This window comes from Anticarsia gemmatalis, chromosome 13, assembly GCF_050436995.1.
Source record: "Anticarsia gemmatalis isolate Benzon Research Colony breed Stoneville strain chromosome 13, ilAntGemm2 primary, whole genome shotgun sequence".
Taxonomy (NCBI): domain Eukaryota; kingdom Metazoa; phylum Arthropoda; class Insecta; order Lepidoptera; family Erebidae; genus Anticarsia; species Anticarsia gemmatalis.
This window is the reverse complement of record NC_134757.1, coordinates 1,767,911-1,788,932: the sequence shown is the minus strand read 5'-3', so window position 1 is coordinate 1,788,932 and position 21,022 is coordinate 1,767,911. Positions and strand designations below refer to the sequence as shown.

Here is a 21,022-nt window from a genome sequence, read left to right as displayed (position 1 = left end):
GCTGAACCAATTATTGTCATACAAGTTTTTTCAGCCGGATGTCGGTAGTCGATAATGATACAGAATCTCGGTACCTACTAGAGTCACCATCTGGCTTGATTAGATTCAGGAAATTAGTCAGAGAAGTTGTTAATCGGCGAGATCTATCAAAGGCGAGGACGTGTTATCTCGTGATTCGGCTGATAACACTGTTTTTAATTGACAATGTCTATGTTTAACGAACAAACACTATGCGGTAGGGAAAACAATCGCTATTTTTGGTAGTTTTTCAAAAGAATATTAAGTAAGAACCTACAGTTATATTTTTACACTTGGATCTTTGGGCTTATCTACAAGATTTTTTTAAAGTTATTTTTATAAAGGACTCTTTCGTGCGCCCAGATATGGATTGATATGTCTACACTTAATTAGCGTACTAATATTTTCAAAGAAAACAAATTTAATTGCTTTTTTCATTAATATTATCATTTTCAAGGTTCCTAATCTAGGGTTTAGCAACACATCGTGACTCATCGCAAATACTTATTAAGTGTTCCACGCGCTAATCTGCGTAAATTCGCTCTATCTGAGTAGCGCTTTATTAAAATACGCTTTAGTTGATGCCGCTGTCGCCTTTGGACTTATTTACTTATTTGATTATATTAAATCATCCCACGCAGATTCATGTTACATATTACATCTCTATTTAGTATATGGAAAGTTATGAAAGAATTTTCACAATCACAAAAAAAGTGATTAGAAAATAGCCCGCGTATCCCCTTTTTACGAACTCGTCTTGAACACAGCACCGTATTCCAGAAGCAACATACAAGCAGCCATTCACGTCCAATCAATAGTAAATAAAAGATTAAATACAGTTAATTTTACGACAACTTAAATCAGAAAATAAAACGGATCGTAAAGTCCAATGCCCATGGTGTATGGTGTTTACACATTTTACTAGAAGCACCTCACAGGCGGCCTGCCGTCTGGCATCTCTCACGCTATGTATAAAACTGTGTTGGATCACAAATCACGCTAGAAAGAACTAAATGTTTGCAGATAAATATGCAGTAAACTTTTGTAATATACTTGGTAATAAAAATTATAAAGGGCTTGTAAACGACTGCTTAATATTTCAGTCGCTTTGGTCATTTTTGACGTAATTGAGTAGGCGTTTCATTGCTCACGGGTGCTGTAAGTCTTTTATGGGTCTTTCTCTATAAAAAGTTGTTAAAGATTTGTCTTCACAGGAAAAGGAATGCATAAAATATCGAACATGAGATGCTCATTATAATTAGAAAGCAGAAGCTCGCTCAGGAGCAAGTAATCACGAAATTAATCTTTTAAAAGCAGTTTTATGTATCAGTAAAACTTTTTAAAACACTTAAATTATGACAGTGCTTCCTTCGGAGTTCAAGGAGCAGTTGGGCTGCAGCCAACTTGAGAACTTCAAACGACGTTGCATAAACATAATGACTGCCAGGATACGAGAAGCAGATATTATTTATTTATATACGCCAGTTTAACTGTCTCTAATATTGATGAAATACTCTGGCTAGGCCATTAAAACACCGAAAAGTCTGCAATGGTTCGCCATCAAATGAAACTAAACATCATCACCCCAATTGAGTCCCTGAGGCAATTAAAATAACCTGCCCTTGCAGGCCTGCTCTTTGGAACAAAAAGAAGTTACGTGTGTCGTTACACTTCCTAAACAAATGCAAAGCCATCAAAGCCTCTCTCAATCCAAGCGGAGAAATATGCTCAGCATTGTTACAGTAATGAGCTTGATTTACCGTTACAAACTTCGTCCTTCCTCAGGCTAGGGGTTATTGTACCATCATAATCGGTTTTGTAGCCAGCCTAACTCCAAGCAAAGGCTGGTTGTCAGATAGAATTGCTTAATTGGAATAAGTTTTAGTACCTAATATTGTAATTATTTTGCAGCTCGGCAAGCATCATGCGTGTCGGTGGTGCTGCATCACACCAATATCACGAAGCTCACGGCACGCGCCATACACCTCGCCGGCTACCATCTGCACCTGGTTGAGCATCTGTATGTATTTACTTTACTTTATACATATACTATCATTATTGACTGATCAAAACTAACCTACTTCCTACTATCTACCTTTTATAAGAACCTACCTAGGTATGCTTTGTCTATTCTTTCAGTGCAGTGCTGTAATTTATCAGTGAAAACGTACCCAGGTAATAGACAGAGTTACTTGTGTATTTACAATGTAAATAAAGTTTTATGAAAATAGATGAGATGTCGGTGATACCTTTTGGCTGCACTATGGTTCGCAACTAATCAAAAAGCACTACGTCAAGGACCATTATTTTTATCTTTAACAACAATACAGGAATTTGAAGGCTAAAAGCGTTTAAACGGACAACAAACGGATATCAAATTAGATGCAGCAAAAATGCTTCACAAGTTTTCCTTTGATTCAAAGATCTGTGAGCTGGAAATACCGTGGATATAAGAGTTATTTCTGTTTCAGATCCATCATTGATGCTCCCAAATTAGAACATGTAGTTGTTGAAGATCTGACCAAGATGCCTAGGCTACAGTCCTTGTGAGTATTTCAGGTTGTAGTCTTAAACTAGATTATAGGTACATTTATTTCTAAAATACTGTTGCATTACTTGTAAAATATTTCGTTTATTCTCGTTCGAATGATCGTTATTTTTTCTCTGAATAAGATGATCTAACCAATGGTAACATATGACCAAAAACAAAATGGTTACCCACATTATTGTTAAAAATAGTTAGTTAACAGGAGGTTTTTGGAGGGGTGCGTTTCCATTCAACCGGCTTAATAATTTTCCTGGGTGTTTTTTCTGGAATGGACCAAAGTATTTATTTGAATAGACACTGCCTACCCTGTGACCTCCTCGCTTCGCTCAAATCAAAAGTCAGATAATTGTCCAATATGCATGCAATTAGTGAAAACTTGTAAATAGCCTATTTTATGTTTTAAGTTTGTGTATTCATAGTGTTTAGCTGTAAGTTTTCCTTTAAATAATAAAATTAAAATAAAAAATCCAATAAGCAGCTTTTCTGAATGCGTTAGTAAAGTGTTTATATGTATGTGTAGTATTCTTCTTGCAGATTCATAACACAGGCACCGAAGTTACACCACATCGCCGCCCTGCCGCCGCTGCCTGAGCTGCGCACATTGTACGTATGTATTTTATTTTTTTGGTTCTTTTTGTTTTTGGTTTTCTTAACAAGATGCTATTTCTTATGAACTGTTAGCTAAATTTATTTTTGTTACAGTATAGTCACTACATCGGGCCTCCTGGAGGTGCCGAACTTGAGTCATGTGCATGATAGTAGAAGCACTACGTACCTGCAGGCTATGTAAGTATAAGACCCTTCAAGTAAAGACTTAATTGTAAAAAGGGAACTTTTAGGGTATTTGAAGGTTATTCTTTGGGAGGATGGAAAATGTACAACACATACATATTCATATTGCTGTTTTGACTATTTTGCGATTAAAAATGCGCGTAACGATATACTTACACATAAAAGATGATTATTTTAAAATTACCTTCTTTGCGTTCCTTTAAAATAAATTTCCCCTCTTGACTCTACTGGTTGGTATTTACGAGCCAGGAGTGTTTAAAGATTGTATATGTATTTTTGTTCACAGTGATCTGGAAGGCAACTACATAAAGCGTCTATCATCACATGCGCTGCGCGTGCGCGCTGATCAAGTGTAAGTCACTAGGTACATACACACATGTGCTATTTTATTTATTTTTACATACATTCATTATCTCACACCAACAATCACGAATTTAAATGACCATGGTCCTTAACTCCTTACCTTCATATCACCCTCAATGGATAAAGGTTTTGTTTAAAACTGATTTCAGAACTAACTTTTCTCACTATTTTATTTTTGTATACCCGAATCAATCACTAGTCGTAGACGAATAACATTTAAGTGTCCATTCGTGCCCAATACGTAGAGTTCCGCTTACTGATTCCAATCGGAACGAACAACCCTGTAATCAAAGTAAAGGTACCACACAATATAATAATAGCGTTAATTTTCATGTGCCACGAGGTTCCTCTAGTTGCAAAAGTTTTATTTGAAAACCTATATCTCCATAAATTTTAATCTTTTAATTAATCTTTCAATACTAAGTCCTCGCACCACTTGACGACAAAAGACGTCAGATAACCACAAACAAACTCCCTACGCACTTACTTTCTTTAATTAATTAATCCTAATTTAACCTTCATAAAAAGATGAGCGTCAATGTCAAATATTTTTTTGCACACAGTTAACATATCTTTATCACTTTATTATAATTTGCTCACCAGTTTAAATCTTAATAAACAGTGTTTTAGGTAATCTTTTACAGCGATTATTAAACGTACCACCCGAGTGTGGTATTCATAAAATTATATAAGTAAGTAGGCTTGGGCTAATGCGTGCTTATTTTCTTTTGAAAACTCCGCAACAAATCCATGTAATTAAAAGAATATGTGTTACTGAGTAGGTACACTAGAGATTTCAACAGATATACATTAGGTAGTCAAGGGTTCGATACCTGTACAGAAGGATACTGTTTGTGTCATCCGGCTTTTGTGGTGACTCCGCGAAACTTCTGTAATACCTTTCAATTTCTATTTGAGTGGATGCGCTGGAGTAAGCGGGGTTGTCGTAACGAGCATCTTAATTGTGTAACGAGTGTTAGAAAACCTCTCAACATACACATAAAATGTACATTTAAAATGATAGTTTTATGTATCTAATAGAGGCTGATTATCAGACCGTTAAATTGGAAAAGATCAATAGCATTTTTGCCTACCCGATAATCTAAACAACGACGTTCAAGCTCACTCGGTTCTTAATAATCCTAAGGTACCTATCTACTTAGTCTTAAGCTATTGCAACCATATGTGATAACAATCTTTATTGCATTATCTAAAGTCTCATAGAAACACTTACCTGTTTGACTTAGATATCTAATGTTGTCCTTTAATCTTAATAAGATGTTATAGTGTTAGCTGTTTGTATTGTGTGTTTCCCGATCTCTGTCTGATTATAGAAGATAAATAGCAAATAATATTTTCAATATTCTTTTAATTCTGGGCAATCAATAATTTGCGTTTTTTCTTGTTTGCAGGTCGTTAAATTACAATTTGTTAGAAGAAGTACCAGCACATGCGTTCAAAAATGCAGTTATATCGAAATTGTAAGTGTACAACATTCTATCACACAAATAAATTATGTATTTCATGATTTACTCTACTACACGTTGGTTAATTTCATATTTCAGAAGCTTCAGGGGCAACTCAAAGCTGAGGCATATTGACGCGAATGCTTTCGCCGCGAATCTGCTAATTCGACAATTGTAAGTAAATTCCACAATAAAAGATTAGATCCTCTTGTTATTGAATAAAGAAACTATTCTACCTCTAATATACGCCCATCTGGAATTCAGTAGTAGGTAAAATTACTAAGCGGTTAGTCCTGATTTTATTCAACGCCAGTCTCTAAAGCATTAGAGTGCTAGTCTTTTCACACATTTTTTGTTTGTTCCAGAGATTTAAGTAGTACCGCAATTACCTCTCTGCCGACGGCTGGTCTGCAGAAATTAGAAATACTTAGGATAGAGAAGACTCCGTCACTTAAATACATCCCATCGATCTATGAATTTCAGGTAAGCAATATATTTTTGCAAACACATTATAACTATAAGCACTTTGAAAACTTTAACTACTGTACCACGAATCTTTTCGAATATATTTCGTTATATGAATGAGCTAGTATTATTTGTTTTATGTCCAGAATCTTCAGAAAGCGTACCTGACCCACCACTTCCACTGCTGTGCCTTCGAGTTCCCGGAGCGACACAACCCTACGCGACACAAACTGTTCGAGACGCAGATCGCACTAATGAAAGCGGTAACAAATTTCTATAATTAGATATTTGCACGAAATGTAACTATGTTACACAGCCTCATTTGTTGAGACGAGCTCTGTGGACAATCTGATACTAAACCAAATAAATGAAAATTGGTAAAACTTGGGTGTATATCTATTTTTTTCTTTCAACAGAAATGCGCTCAATTAAAGACTCCAGCGACTCGCAAGCGAAGATCATTGGAGCCAATTAGAGCCATACCGGACGAGTTCTATAGCAGAGCTGAAACAGAAAACTTTACAACGTAAGTATTCCATGTTATGTCTACTTATGCCTATTTAAGAATGTGTTGGGATAAGAATAAGCTTTTTTGTCATCCTAACTAACATGGAGAACATTTTTGACACTTTCTTGTTTTTTCTTCAGCGACTCATTTGAAGAAGACTTGTCGACGGCTACAACAGCAGAAGAAAACGAAAACATTGAAGAGGAATATTTTGGTGACTCTGGCAGTTGGGAGGATGAAGCTGTCGACAATGTACCAGGGAATGGGTTTGGGGTCTCTGCACAGTGCGGGAATTTTAGCGCAAGGTGAGGTAACATGAAATATTTGGTTAATAAACATTTCCAAAACATTGCCTCGCAATATGCTAACTACTAATTTGACGTATGCTCCAAAGTGGTGTTGATTCCGTTTGCTTAAACTATTTCTTAAACTTAAACTATATCTCTTTCCAGGCGGCGCAAAGTAGAATGTACACCTCAAGCAGATGCTCTGAACCCTTGCGAAGATGTCATGGGCTGGTCGTGGCTACGAGTGAGCGTGTGGTTCGTCATAGCAGCTGTAGTAGTCGGCAACGTTGCCGTACTCCTAGTTTTACTCACCAACCACACAGAAATGACCGTCCCGAGGTTCCTCATGTGTCATTTAGCGTTCTCCGATCTTTGTACCGGACTTTACCTCTTCATGCTAGCTGTGGTTGACTTAAGGTCTTACGGAGAATTCTTCAACTATGCCTACGACTGGCAGTATGGAGTCGGCTGCAAGATAGCTGGTTTCTTATCCGTGTTCTCTGGACAACTATCAGTAATTACTTTGACTATAGTCACGTTAGAGCGCTGGTTCGCCATAACGTACGCTATTTACTTAGAAAGGAGGATCTCGCTGTCAGCTGCAGCGAAGATCATGATTTGTGGGTGGTTATTTTCCGGTTTGATGGCTGGACTGCCGCTGGTCGGTGTGTCCGATTACTCCTCCACTTCGATATGTTTGCCCGTGGAGAGTAAAGACGTGGGTGATGTTGTATATCAAGGATCAATCTTCATGACTAATGCGCTAGCCTGGGTGACGATTGTGATCTGCTATGTGCAGATATACAGGTCTTTGGGAGGAGGGGAAAGTTATGGCGGAAGAGGAGCGGCCGCAGCAGCTGAACGTCGTATTGCAAACAAAATGGCTTTACTCATCGGAACAGATTTACTTTGTTGGGCGCCCGTAGCGTTCTTCGGAGTGACGGCATTAGCTGGTGTGCCTCTAGTAGACGTGAGCCATGGAAAAGTTTTACTAGTATTCTTTTACCCTCTAAATGCTTGCGCAAATCCATTCCTTTACGCGATCTTAACGAAGCAGTACCGAAGAGATTTTATAACGTTAGTAGCTAGAACTGGGCAGTGTAACTGGCTGGTAGAGAAGTACAAGTTGGCGGCTACCCCCCCTCCGACTGCGCATACTAACCAGTCCGCGCCGGCGCAGCTGATGCCGTTAGTCGATTACCAAAGGAGCCAGTCGCAGGGCAAAGATAGTGAAGTGACGCTTTAATTGTTTAGTTTATAAGACTTAGGCTATATTGACATTATTATACAATTATTTATTTATTTGTTGTTTTTATTACCTACTAGTGAATGTGTAAAAAACGTTTACATTTTTTACACATTTACTTACTCTAAATCATTCATTCGTAAAGTGTCTTTGTTTTCTACTCTGTATTGATAGAAGGCACATTCCATGGTTTCATATAAATAAAAAAATGGTTGCAAGTGGTGGAGCACTCTTAGTAAACACATATAAACAACAATGTTATTCATAAAATGATAACTTTATTAACAAATACACATGAGATTATATCAACTGAGGAACAACTGTGCATGTTCATCTAATTCATTCAAAACTCCACTATCAATATATTCCACAACTAACTTATCACCTTCAAGCAAAACCTCATTTTTAACCAGCTCACAAATCTCTACATCCATTTTCAAAGGACTTATGCAGTAATTATCCAACTGTCTAAAAAGCCTTAGTTTCACAGCACTTATTTTGTTATTATCATTTTTTATATTGCAAGTGTCACAAATGCTGTCTATGGCTCGACCTAAGCTCCATTTTGAGCTTATAAAAGCTGGCACTGTGTCTTTTAAGTCAGGATCTAAAGTTAGATTCTCAAATTTCAGTATTTTTTCTTCTTCCTGAATAATTTTTGTGGGTTTTGGGTCCATGTTTTCAGGTTTTTTAATAGCAAAGTATATTCTGTCTGAGGCTAGTATAGTTTTAGGTCCTTTGGCCTTTTGTTTAATTCTCATTAGATGTATTTTTGATGCTGTTTTCACTTTTGCTGATGATTGTAGTGCTTTTCGGATGTTCTCTGTTATCTGGAAAAGTGTAAGAAAAATTCAGCTGTGATTAGTTTATTTGTAGGAACTTATTATCAACAGTTTACATACAACAAACAGTTAGATTTGGTTTTAACACTTTTCACATAGAAATTATAAAAATATCAATGTATGCAAGGAGGTTTACATTAAGGTTAATATGTTATTTTCTCTCACCTTTTCCTGCAAGTGTTTGTTGGCTTCTCTAAACTGTCTCCAAGGAGCTTCAAACTGTTCTATCTTGGCTGCCATTGTTTCATCATCTATCTCTGGACATGACCTGCGTAATAAGTATATGTGAGAAAAAGTATATTTAATTTGCTGAATCAGCTCTATAATGGAAAGTCATTCGTTATAAGAGGAACTGAGCAGCATGAATTCCGAAAATATAACACTTTACCTCCATAAAAGGTGAAGTTGACAAGACAATAGAACAAATAAGAATCCACATAGAAAAACTAAAAAGATACTTACGGGTGAAACCTGTGCTCGATACAATAGTGTTTATTACACTTAGCACAAAGCATTTCATGTAAATTTCCCTTTTTGCATCCTTTGTCTGAGCATCTAAATATTTGGTCATCATTTTTGAGGTTAACTTCTTTAGGTTTTGGCGCCAACTCGCAATCACCGGAGAGACAATGCTCGTTGAAATGCTCCCGGCAGAATACCTTTGCGCATTTGCATTGAAGTGGTAAAAAGTCCGTTTGATTACAGTCTTGAAACTGGCAGTGTTCACCAAGTGTTGGAAACTCCATGGTTTTTTAAGTAAGTATCAGTGAATCGATGTAATGTTAAAGTAAAATACTTTAAATTATCAATCGCTTTAACGTTAGGAAGCCGAAACTTTCATAAAAAGTAATTTTTCACAAGATTCTCACAAAACACTAATCATCACATTCTTTGACAGATAAACTAACCTCAGGCGAGTTCCAGACACCGATTAAACTTACTGTCATTGTGACAGCTCGAGCAGGATAGTGATATAGACTACGTCTGTTGTTAGAAAAAGATAAGTGACAACAGTGATGATAATATGACAAAAATAATGTTATGGAACGTGACGGCAGACGATAATGTCAATTTAGGTATTTAGACAGTCTTCTTTTCGTTCTGAAATAGGCAAGGGAATTTGTGAATTTTTAATTAGTTACCTACATATAGGTACTTGTTCAGCAGGTATGTTTCGATACCAAGAAGTAGTTAAAATTGTATCGTCTCTACCTTGTTCTTAAGGTTCTGACATATGCTGAATCTTCCAAAGGTTTAAGGTATATTAAACGAATTAAAATATATTTCAAGCATAATTTATTGCAATAAAAAACAATAAATATTAATTTACTTACTTTAGAACAATACATATACAACACATTTAATCTTGTTCTAAATCGAACACTCACTAGAATATAATTCAGACTGAAAAATAAATCACTAGCGGTATTACAATGAAACAAAATACCCGACCGGCATAAATGTTAATATCTGGTACTTTTGTGTAGAATAAAAGTATCTATGGAAGTGAAAGGTTTTTCTAGACAAAAACTACAGAATACAGAAAGCACTCGGAAGTTTCATACTGACGAATAATGGCAATACTAGGGTAAAATATATTATTGATGCCCAATTTGACCTACATATCCAATTCAGAAGATTTTAACTTTTGTTTTGATGATAAAAGTTTATTAAAATCATTATCACCATATTCCAAGCTAGTGTTTGGAGAATTAACCTTTCATTCACATAGTCGAATGTTGGTAAAATTGGACATCAAACAAAAATCTTGAGAGAGGCACTAAAGATTCATTAAGAAGAAAGATCAGAAGTCCAGTTCTACATAAGTTTGAGTGTTTCCATCGCAGCCTGTAGTCTGTCGATCTCGCCCTGTGATTGCGTGAGTTTCTCCGAGTTTGCCTTCTGTACTTCCGCCGGTACTTTGGTCGTGTAGTCGTCGGCCGCCATCGCTTGTTGCAGTTTAGATATTGTTTGTGACAATGTTTCTTTCTTCTTTTCTAGTTTTGTGATCTCTTTTTGTGGGTCGATGAGGCCCTGTGAAATAAGATAGCTGAATTAGACATTGCGTAGTGAATTGTTCAGCTGTTCTACAAATATTTTATCATGAATTTAATAAATAATCTAGTAGGCTTAGTATTATTCTTTGCCTTTAACTTGGATTGCAAAAAACGGTATTCTAGAATCTATATAAAGAACTATAGGTGTGAGGAATCACTTGAAAACAACCATGGTATGCAACACAGCATTACGACTTATTGTTTAGCATTAAACAACCAAATTTTATAGATTGAGAGATAAACTAAAAACACAATACCCTCATTTGCGTTGCGCAGTCGGGTAAAAATATACGACGAGGTACAAAATCGTGCACAAAATTGATCACGACAAATATCACTGCTTATTAACTTACCTTCAACACCAATCGCACTTCAATCTTATCGGACACGGTGAGTATCGAGCACCCACTGGGCGCTTCCTCTTCAGACAGTTCACTGTTGGCCAGCGTCTGCACACTCTTGAACAGCGCCTTCAGTTCCGCCACCTTCAGCTCCTCGGCTATGATGAGGTGGACCGTGGTCTTCTGCTTGTTGGTTAAGTTGTACTCGGAGCGAGTGGACCGGATAAGGTGCACCATTTTGAGGACCGTGTCCACGTCTGATTCTAGGTCTTCTGAGCGCCAGGGTGTGTCTTCGTCCTGATAGAGGAAAATATCGAAGGTTATACTATTTGTAATATCGTTATAAAGAGTCGAATATTCTTTAGAGCTACAAAATTTCTTGTGTATAAATTAAAATAGCATTATTGTGTCAAATATGTAATTTTTTTTATAAAACGGTACTTTCAGGGAGAGAATCTGACATGAATGTGTTTTCAATCAGCCTTCAAGAAGTTCTTCGAAATATTTGATAGAGGCATCAAAAATTTCGAAGAACTTCTTGAAAGCAAGACATTTCAATCTGAAAGCATAGTTCGGTTTCGCGGCTTACTATGATATAAAAAAGTTTAGGAAGCGAAAGTTAGTTCCTAACGAAAAACCATTTCAACCTCTTGACTATACAATCAGCAGTTTGAAACTCACTGTGGGATAACTGGCTACGCATATAGAAGGACAGCTAGCATCTTTCCTCGGTAGTCGCTGGTACAGCTCCTCCGTGACGAACGGCATGAAGGGACTCAGCAACTTGAGTCCGTACTCCAACGTTGTGTAGAGCGTGCGACGAGCCGCGAACTTCTCTTCTTCAGTGCCAGCCGCGAACACGGGCTTGAGACATTCCTGTGAATAAATTTAAGTTTATTTTTTGTACTTTTTGTTGTTTTACAATAATATTCGTATCTAAGAGCACCTTAATACTTTCTGAATATATTAGGAGCGCTTGGAGTAGTTAAGTAAGGTATAAAATAAAATATTTTTTTCTATGAAGTTTTTCACTGCGTGCACGTGCATATACGCTGGAATTGCGTGCATGACTGTGTACGCTCCAAGTGCAAATAACAAGTTTATACACATTTAGGGGTAAAAAATCTAAATGTAACTAATATACAATTTAAATGGACCTTATAAAAAAAAACTTTGATTAATAGTTTGGTATTAATACTTTAATTGGGTAATTAATATTTTTAGCTTTTCATGTGCCAAGACTTTAGAATGATAATTATAATAAATAAAACACTATATTACTTACCAAATAAACATCACAAAGGTCGTACAACCACAGATTGTAGCAGTGCGTGGTGGCTGAAGGGAAGTCGTAGGACGCGAAGCCCGCGTTCACCCTGTTGACGGCGAGCGCCACGCGGGACAACATCCAGCGATCCATCGGTGATAGGTCTGATGATAATGATGGAGAATGCACCTGTAGGGACACAAATATTGACTTGTTAAACTTTAATATTATATTAAATGGTTACTATTAGCAACCAGTACCTACAATGCACATTATTTTGTATAAGTTTCGCTTTACATCCTCGATTTAATACATATAACTAAACTAGCTGACCCGCGCAACTTCGCTTGCGTTACATAAGCGTTAAAAATTTTCCCCGTTTTTGTAACATTTTCCACTGGTACTCTGCTCCTATTGGTAGTAGCGTGATGATATATAGCCTATAACCTTCCTCGATAAATGGACTATCTAACACTGAAATAATTTTTCAAATCGGATCAGTAGTTTCTGAGATTAGCGCGTTCAAACAAACAAACAAACAAACTCTTCAGCTTTATAATATTATAGTATAGATTAATATAGATAAGAATGAACATTTTTTTTGTAAGAGATATTATGGAAAAAGAATTAATTTGCTAAATTTACAACCCCAACATTTTCAATTTCCCGATCCAAAATGGTAAATCCGACTAATGTATAATTTGTGTGGGAATTAAATATTTCGCAGTTCGCCAGCAACGGTATGTGGAAAATGGCTATGTAAAAAAAATTGAAAAAAATTAACAGACTTTGTTACTATGTTAGGGTCTAACCTCATAAGTGGTGTCCTTAGGGAAGTACATGAGCGCGAACTTGGTAGCATTCCACAACTTGTTGCAGAAGAACCTGTAGCCTTGCACACGTAAGATGTCCAGGTTGAGGTCCCGGCCTTGCGTCATTGCGCATAGGGCAAACCTGTAGAACAAACATACCTTAATACGAGTGTAAATGGCTAGAATGAAAACGATGTATGTTGTTTAATTAGTAATTGGTGGAATTGTGTCTCAAAGTTTTTCAGTAATTTCTGACATAGAAGACAAAATTATCTGAATAATTCATATCAATTTGAGTGGAAGGGTTGCTTGTACACATAATGTCATGTACCTCACACAAATCGATAGTAAATCGCTCAAATGGACGCCCTTGCAAACACTGAGTTCAGCAACTGAGAAATAGAGTTGTTTTCCAGCAGGTCTAAACATAACTAAAACAGTACGAAATCTGTCTCAAAATACCAGAACTTTTTGAATCTTACCTTAGCGCATCAGTACCACATTCAGGTATTCCATTAGGATAGTCCTGTTTCTGTCCTTGCTTAGCCTTCTCTATCTCCTTAGGGTCCAGGTTGGAGTCGGCCAGCTGCGCGTGGAGCTGTTCCAAGGTCACTCCGGTCACGACATCTACGGGGTCGATCACGTTGCCTAGGGACTTGGACATCTTGCGCCCGTGAGCGTCCCGGACCATCGGGTGTAGGTAGATCTCTCTATGGAAAAGAAAATTGACATAATTTTAGGGACTTATATCCCTATGAATTCTAATATGACTTTCAAAGCGGGTTATCTTTAAATGCAACAAATACGTTTAATAATAATATTTTATAATATCAATATTAATATCGCTATGTCATTCCTTGGATATAAATGGTATTTGTACTAGATCAATTTTATATTCAGTTAAAAGTATCAAATATACTAGTAGGTTGTTTTACATCGTTCCTCATGGACAAAGTCAAGAACATAATAACATCATTTATAGTTCGACTTTTGTAGCCTAACTCTACAAATAAATAACTTAAACTTGTTGTATCCGTTTTTAACTGAGAAAAATAGACTAGTTTTAAAACTTACTTGAACGGTAGTTTTCCCATGAGTCGTTGTCCAAAGAACACCATCCTCGCTACCCAGAAGAACAAGATATCGTGACCCGTCTCCAACAATGTCCCCGGATAGAACGCCTGGAAGAGAAGAGTGTAAAGATAACTTCACCTAATACTGTGTTCTACTACCTGAGTTAAAACATGTCTGAGTCCAACACGCTGGCTAGGTAACGGCTAAGGAAACGTAGGTATCTCACTAGTATTAATAAATGAATTAGTGATGCACAAAACACAGCTTCTGCGCAGTTGAGTATCAAATGGTCACCGTGACTTAGTATTACGCGAAATGAACGAATATGCGTTTAAAATTTCTTGATGTTTCGGCCCAAGTTAAACTAGCTTTGGTGACAAGCAATCAGCTCATATGTAACTAAAACTCAAAACTTTTGTGGGTAGTAGTAAATTTTAATACGAGTGATAAATTTACCTTCAAATCATCAGTTTGATCGGGCCAGCCGAAGATAGAGAAGGTGAAGAGTCCGGAGCTGAACCACGTGTCCAGCACGTCGTCGTCCTGCTTCAGTTTGATGTCTTCCGCCGGCACCTTGTACTTGGCGACAGCTTTAGCCAGCGCCTCCTCTTCAGAGTGAGCCGATACCCATAGCTCTTGCTCTTTCGTCTAGAATAATATGGCGAGTTAGGTGACTTGATTACGATTAGTTTTAATAGAAAATATTTACATATCAACAAATTGCCAGCTAAAAAAAAATTGTGCTAGAAGCCTAGTTAGGCTTAGGCGAGGGTACCATATGATTTTCTACATTAACATAGGCTGTATTGAAAACGGATAGCTGTCTACCACTTAGCTCAAAAAGTAATCAGAAACACCTCTATAGCAACGAACAACAAAAAATGAAAAATTTACTCTAACACAGAAAACAACTACAAACATATCTGGAGTTCATGCTCACAAAATATTGAATAAAGTGCAATCATCACAAATGGGTGTAAAAGCCATAACTTAAATAGACCCTAAAATTTATTATTATTTAGCCAATATTATTTGTTAATTAATGGATTGATATAAATTAATCACAATAAAATGAAATTAGTATACTTAGTAATTGTAATAATATTAACCACAGCAGTCGCAAATTGGTTACTGATAAGGATTATGGTCCTCAATTAATATCAATATAACTCGACACTCCTTGGCTTCGCCGGTTGAGAACCTTGGCTTTCAAAGCAAAGTCTTCAAAGCTGGAGGTTCTTATACAATGAACCAAACAAAGCCAAACAAAATATTTTCAAAATCTTTAAAAATGCGCACACACCAAAAACGCTTAACGAAATTTTTGCATAATCTTTCAAAAACACGAACACTCGTTTTCTAAAAAGCCTAAAATCGAAACGTAACACAATGATTGCAATCAAACACGAGCATGCAAATAATCGCGAGACATACGCGCGTGCCGGGCGCGGCGGGCGCGGCGGGCGTTGCGCTCTGGCGCGGGCCGCGGGCTCGGATGCGGCGACTCTTGGCGCGGCCCGAGCGCGTGTGGCGGCGCCGCGGGGCCGTCTTACTGCCGCCCTCCGCCGAGCAACACACCTTGCCGTTCAATAACCCACCTTATTAAATCACGGTTCTTGTTTTCACATTTTTATTTTGACGAATGCGAATCAGTATAGTCATTATAAAAAGGTACACCACCCAATAAAGTTCAAAATTAGCACGATACATATTAAACGAAAATGCTATTAGAAACTAGACTCTGTCAACATAAAATAAAGCACATATTCAAAAACCCCTTCTTCTAAAATTAACACATCCTGAAAATAAATGCCATTACAAATTAGACTCTACCACAACAAAACAAGATATATATAGATATTCACCTCTTGGTCGGGCAGCGTGACCCTGTAGGCGGGTATCCTGTGTCCCCACCACAGCTGCCGGGAGATGCACCAGTCGCGGATGTTCTCCATCCAGTGGTACCAGGTCTTCTCGTGCACGTCCGGGATGATCTTCAGTTCACCTATCTTTACCGCTTTGATGGCGTCCGCCGCCATTTTGTCGCATTTTATGTACCTTTAAATTTAAATTATGGTTGAGATCCAATTATTATGAGAGTACCTGATATTTCTAAGTTATCAGTTTTCAGAAAGTGAAGGTAAATGTTTTTTTTTTCGTCAGCCCTGTATATGCTCAGCGGAAAAAGGCCTTCCATTTTGTTTTTAATCTTACTGTCATCGCCATTACTGTCGCTGAAATGCATTTATATTCCAAAATTCATTAATCATAAACTTGTCGATTAACAATCACTTCATTACTTCCAAAATATTGTTTAGTAGGTTATTTTTAATGAAGTATAATAAGACCAGTAGTCGTAGTTTTTTTTTACCCCAGTGGGTTTCCTTTTGTTCCTCCCCCATTTGTGAGGAGACCCTTACCCAGCACTGGGACAGTAACGGGTTAAAAAAGAAAATATAATTACAATACACCTACTCTATAAAAAACAGTAGTATATTCTAACTCACCACTGTGGTTTGAGCAGAGGTTCTACAACGTCTTTAGAGCGACTGCAGAGCGGCACTACCATGGCGTTCTCCTTCGTCTCCTTGTACAACTTCAACTGTTCCAACGTCTTAATGATCTCGCGACGCACGTCGAAGCGTTTCATACCCTGCGGGAGACGTGACATTTGAAAATAAACCTTATTATTATAGGAGTAAAGTATCTTTTCATGTGCTACAAAATAACTAGGGAATTCAGAGACAGAACCAAATAGTATACAATTAATCACTATTGCACTATAACTAAATCAAACCATAAAAAGCATTGTAAATGATCAAAGTATTTTCTTTGGTTCTAGATAGACGTAATAAGGAAGAAATGACAGATGTTGCATGGTATCCAAACTAGCCTTAGCTCATCTAGAAATACATATAATAGAACTTGTTGTTAAATTGTACTTATACTACAACTGCAAAAGGAAGATTTTGTCAAGTATGTACATATTTTAAATAAGACAAATAATAATTTACTAGAGCAATAAATATTTACCGCAAACTGTCCACAGTTGTCCAACATTTTGCCCTCATCGTCCAAAATGTTGATAAACGGCAGATTGTGTCGTTTGCCGATCTCGTAGTCGTTCGGGTCGTGCGCCGGAGTTATTTTCACAGCACCTATAAATACACAGTTAATTTTTTAACTGAATTATTCCACTGAAAACGTATAATTGCTAAATACCCTTAAATGTATGAAATGTACTGACCAGTTCCGAAAGTCATGTCCACGTAATCATCAGCAATGATTGGCAGCTTTCTCTTTACAATGGGATGTACCAAGTGTTTGCCGATAAGGTGTTTGTACCTGTAAAACAATGGAATTAAGTCAACAATATAATCAAAGTTTACACTATTAAAACTGTATTAAGAATATATCATTTCAGTTATATAAAAAATAAGTCTGTTCCACTGCATTTCATACTGGCCTGAGTTACTTATTTCTTTCTTTTAAGAACAGTTAAAATAACTTTAAGGTACTCAAGGTATCTTTGTAATATGTCTACTGCCTACCTTCAAAGTTAACTTGAAGGCCTGTTTAAATTAGGAGAATTCGCTTTAATGAAAATCTAACCCATCGGACCAAAAAGGTTAGATTAAGAGAAATCTCGAGACTTTCAAATAAGGTCAGTATTAAAATATAATATTACCTTTCGTCATTAGGATGTACGGCCACGGCGACGTCTCCAAGCATGGTCTCAACACGCGTGGTCGCTACCACTATCTGTTCACTCGAGTCCTCCACAGTGTACGCGAAGTGCACTAACACGCCGAATTCAACCTGTGTGTAATAACATTTGACTTATAATATTCTAATAATTCTCCTCTTTTATGAAGACAACTCTTGCACTAAGAATTGCTCTTGTGTTGTACTTTTACATACGACGGACACAAAGAAAACCGGTCCCGAAACAACTCATAGTAGATCGCACAAATATTTGTTCCATGTGCAGGTATACGTTAATTACTACGTGCACCAAAATTATACGTGTACGTATAATTTTAGTGAATCTTCTAAATAACGAATTAAAAATAAAATTATACTTTTTATCTTTTCAGCTCTCAAATACTACAATTGAAAAGTGAACTATGTTAACGACAATATCTCTACCTATTGTCTTTGATCAACGCTGGATTGTGAATAATATATCAGAAACCTTTTAGTAGCATGACTAGTATGATTCAATATTAAATACAAGATTACAACACTAAACTAAACGCAAAATTTATTCAAACAAACCCACCTTCTGTTCATACCCAGGTATACTCATCATCGTTCTCCCAGTCAGCTCGACCTTATCTACTTCAATATCAGATATCGCGCTCTTGAGCGTGCAGGACCAGTTAACAAGCCTGTTGGCGCGGTACACGTCCCCCGCGTCGTGCAGCCGGACGAAGGCTTCCGTGACCGCGCGGCACATGGACGCGTCCATCGTGAAGCGGACCCGAGACCAATCGTACGATGAACCTAGTGAACGGAGCTGTTCGTAGATGCGGACGCCTTTTCTGTGGAAGATTGTAGTTTAAAGATATGACAGGTGTAAATGCAATGTATTATGAACAATATTTGGTGAAACAAAAAAAAATGTCTATATTTTACCAGAATTTAGTCAATGGTAAATTTTTATTTTATTATGCAATTGCAAAAAAAGTAGAACCTTATAACTGTTAGGATTGTAGAATACGAATCGGCCACCTAAAATGACTTTCCAGTAATGTAGCTGATTTAATTGAAGAAAATTATTATTGATATTATATGTATAGATTTTTTAAAGGATATTTACAATTAAATATTATCTAAATTTTACAAAAAAAAAAATACGACAGCAGTTTTTGTTTGCCGCAAGTACTAACAAACATCCGAACTGAACAATTTCAGAAAAATCAAATAAGAAAATCGAGCATTTTTTATGAGCTACTTACTGTTCCTTCCACTCCCACACTCGTTTAATAAACTCCTCTCTGCCTAGTTCGTGGCGCGTCTTCTTCTCTTCTCTCCATAACTTCTTCTCTACTACGACCTGTGTCGCGATACCCGCGTGATCGCACCCAGGGTTCCATAGTGTTGTGCGACCATTCATTCTGGAAGGAAAAAATGATAATTATATAAATTTTGTTTGATCTATTATATATTTGATGATAAATAAAAAAACTATATTTCGTCATTGATTGAATTTAGTTGAACTAAATATTTCTGGCAACTATAGACAGCAAAAAATTTTGCCATTGTTGTGTTTATTTTTATTTAATCTGTTTTATATCAATCCTTATATTGCCTTAATATTGTGGTTGTTCATAAAAAAATTGGTTTGGTTGTTTGCAATTCATTCTGATGCTTATGGATTATTCATATACCAGTAAAAAAACAATTAAATAACAATGTGAATTACCTGTGCCACCTAGTGATGGCATCTTCCACAGCATTAGTGAGTGCATGTCCAAGGTGAAGAGACCCTGTCACATTGGGAGGAGGAATCACCATCACAAACTTGCCTTTTGGGTTCTCTTCCAGTATGGATTTCCTCTGAAATAAAATGCAAGCATTAGAAAAAGTTGAAGCAGAAAAAAATATTAACTTTGAAAAAAAAGTAGATTCAAACAACAACAACTTTAAATGTACTATGGTCATTATATATTTTTTATTTTATTTAGAAAAAACTTAAAGATATTTGGCCAGCTTCCTAGCTATACTTAATAATTTTTAACAGTTATTATGAAAGAGCTGAAATATTAAGGACCAAAGGTGGTAGACACGACATAATTATTATAAATTACTTGACTTAAAATAACTCACTCCATATTCAGGTTTGAAGAATCCTTGTTTCTCCCACCAGGCGTACCAGGCAGCCTCCACAAACTTGGGGCTGTAAGCATCAGGCATAGCCCCCGCAATGTCCTTCTTGTCACCCGGCGCTGTGTTTGCTGTGTACACTGCACTCTCTTTTGTTTCTTTTGCTTTTTTCTGTGAAAAAAAAAATTGTCCTTCACTATGGTATATATTTTGTTTTCAGGTTTAATTTCTTTTAAGGTGGAGTTTTTTTTTCTATATTTTAATAAAGGAAAAGTAAGTAATTCTGCTGAAAATACATAAAGCTTTTGGTACATGTAAATATGTTTTTAAATTATTTATCTTATCTTGTCATAATAGTAAGGCTTATAAACAATATTTTAGTTTATTGCTAAGATAGCACAGATTATAATTATTTTACTATGTCTTAATCTTTCAGCCACATGTAACTGTCAGCCAAATTCCTTTGAATAATGATCAATAAATTAATCTTTTCTTGCCACATGTAAATGTTTTAAGTTCCTGGAATTTTTATTCTAATGATTGTTAAACTCTCAGAATATTTTTAATTAAAACTGACAAGTTAAATTTCCATGATCTAATTTCACAGAACATGTCATTATGTGTAGAATATGTACATAATGATGCAACGTGACTAACAATTGCGGTAATACTTTCACCTGTGCATACCAGGTACATAATAACCTTAGAATAATACTGTTATTGTACATCATAAATACTGCTCTTATCATTGATTTTGTTACGAATATACGTCTTCCGAAGATAGAGAACTATATTACGTTGTTCTTGTGAAGCTCAGAAACCTACCTCCGGTTTATCTTTCTGCACAGCTGGTGCAGCGCTCTTCTTATCCAACTTTGCCTTAAGTTTTTCCAATTTTGCAGCTTTTTTCGCTTCCTTTTCTAGTTGCTTGGCAGTCTTTTCTTGAGGCTGGTCCCCCTCTTCTGAGGGACCGTTTTGTACTTCGTTATCAGTCATATTTTCACAAATAATAAACGAAACTAAATATTGAGCGACCGAAACCACATTTGCCAAAATGTGATGTGGAAAATGTAACTGACAATTTTATATACGTTCAGAAACTTAAAA

The 21,022-nt window shown here is 36.6% G+C and overlaps 3 protein-coding genes across 4 annotated transcripts in view; 1 reads left to right on the top strand and 2 right to left on the bottom strand.

Annotated features, from left to right (window-relative positions):
• LOC142977811 (lutropin-choriogonadotropic hormone receptor-like) overlaps positions 1 to 7,749 on the top strand; it is a 28,748-nt gene extending 20,999 nt beyond the window's left edge. Inside the window, exons 2-13 of the mRNA XM_076121904.1 lie at positions 1,930 to 2,038; positions 2,490 to 2,564; positions 3,101 to 3,169; positions 3,269 to 3,352; positions 3,645 to 3,710; positions 5,134 to 5,202; positions 5,287 to 5,361; positions 5,553 to 5,670; positions 5,799 to 5,915; positions 6,069 to 6,178; positions 6,301 to 6,465; positions 6,613 to 7,749. Of these exons, the coding sequence (XP_075978019.1) occupies positions 1,930 to 2,038; positions 2,490 to 2,564; positions 3,101 to 3,169; positions 3,269 to 3,352; positions 3,645 to 3,710; positions 5,134 to 5,202; positions 5,287 to 5,361; positions 5,553 to 5,670; positions 5,799 to 5,915; positions 6,069 to 6,178; positions 6,301 to 6,465; positions 6,613 to 7,693 (2,138 nt within the window). The 3' untranslated portion in view covers positions 7,694 to 7,749. The remainder of the gene's footprint in view (positions 1 to 1,929; positions 2,039 to 2,489; positions 2,565 to 3,100; positions 3,170 to 3,268; positions 3,353 to 3,644; positions 3,711 to 5,133; positions 5,203 to 5,286; positions 5,362 to 5,552; positions 5,671 to 5,798; positions 5,916 to 6,068; positions 6,179 to 6,300; positions 6,466 to 6,612) is intronic.
• Positions 7,750 to 7,951: 202 nt separating this feature from the next.
• On the bottom strand, positions 7,952 to 9,453 carry LOC142977812 (AN1-type zinc finger protein 1-like). The gene is made up of 3 exons (XM_076121905.1): positions 8,998 to 9,453; positions 8,701 to 8,803; positions 7,952 to 8,523 (listed from the first exon to the last, which is right to left on the bottom strand). The coding sequence occupies exons 1-3, from the start codon at positions 9,279 to 9,281 to the stop codon at positions 7,999 to 8,001; spliced, it is 912 nt and encodes a 303-aa protein (XP_075978020.1). The 5' UTR covers positions 9,282 to 9,453; the 3' UTR covers positions 7,952 to 7,998.
• Positions 9,454 to 9,814: 361 nt separating this feature from the next.
• On the bottom strand, positions 9,815 to 21,000 carry ValRS (Valyl-tRNA synthetase). 2 transcript variants are annotated; one of them, XM_076121477.1, is made up of 19 exons: positions 20,741 to 21,000; positions 19,919 to 20,086; positions 19,515 to 19,648; positions 19,048 to 19,206; positions 18,369 to 18,630; positions 17,775 to 17,905; positions 17,334 to 17,431; positions 17,120 to 17,244; positions 16,594 to 16,739; positions 15,952 to 16,144; positions 15,539 to 15,664; positions 14,543 to 14,734; positions 14,087 to 14,193; positions 13,495 to 13,722; positions 13,013 to 13,154; positions 12,219 to 12,389; positions 11,615 to 11,809; positions 10,946 to 11,230; positions 9,815 to 10,569 (listed from the first exon to the last, which is right to left on the bottom strand). In XM_076121477.1, exons 1-19 carry the CDS (start codon positions 20,909 to 20,911, stop codon positions 10,354 to 10,356), a joined length of 3,249 nt encoding a protein of 1,082 aa, XP_075977592.1. In that variant the 5' UTR covers positions 20,912 to 21,000; the 3' UTR covers positions 9,815 to 10,353. The 2 variants fall into 2 exon arrangements, with proteins under 2 accessions (XP_075977592.1, XP_075977591.1); XM_076121476.1 differs by lacking the exon at positions 15,539 to 15,664 and having other exon boundaries at positions 20,741 to 20,999.
• Positions 21,001 to 21,022: the final 22 nt, after the last annotated feature.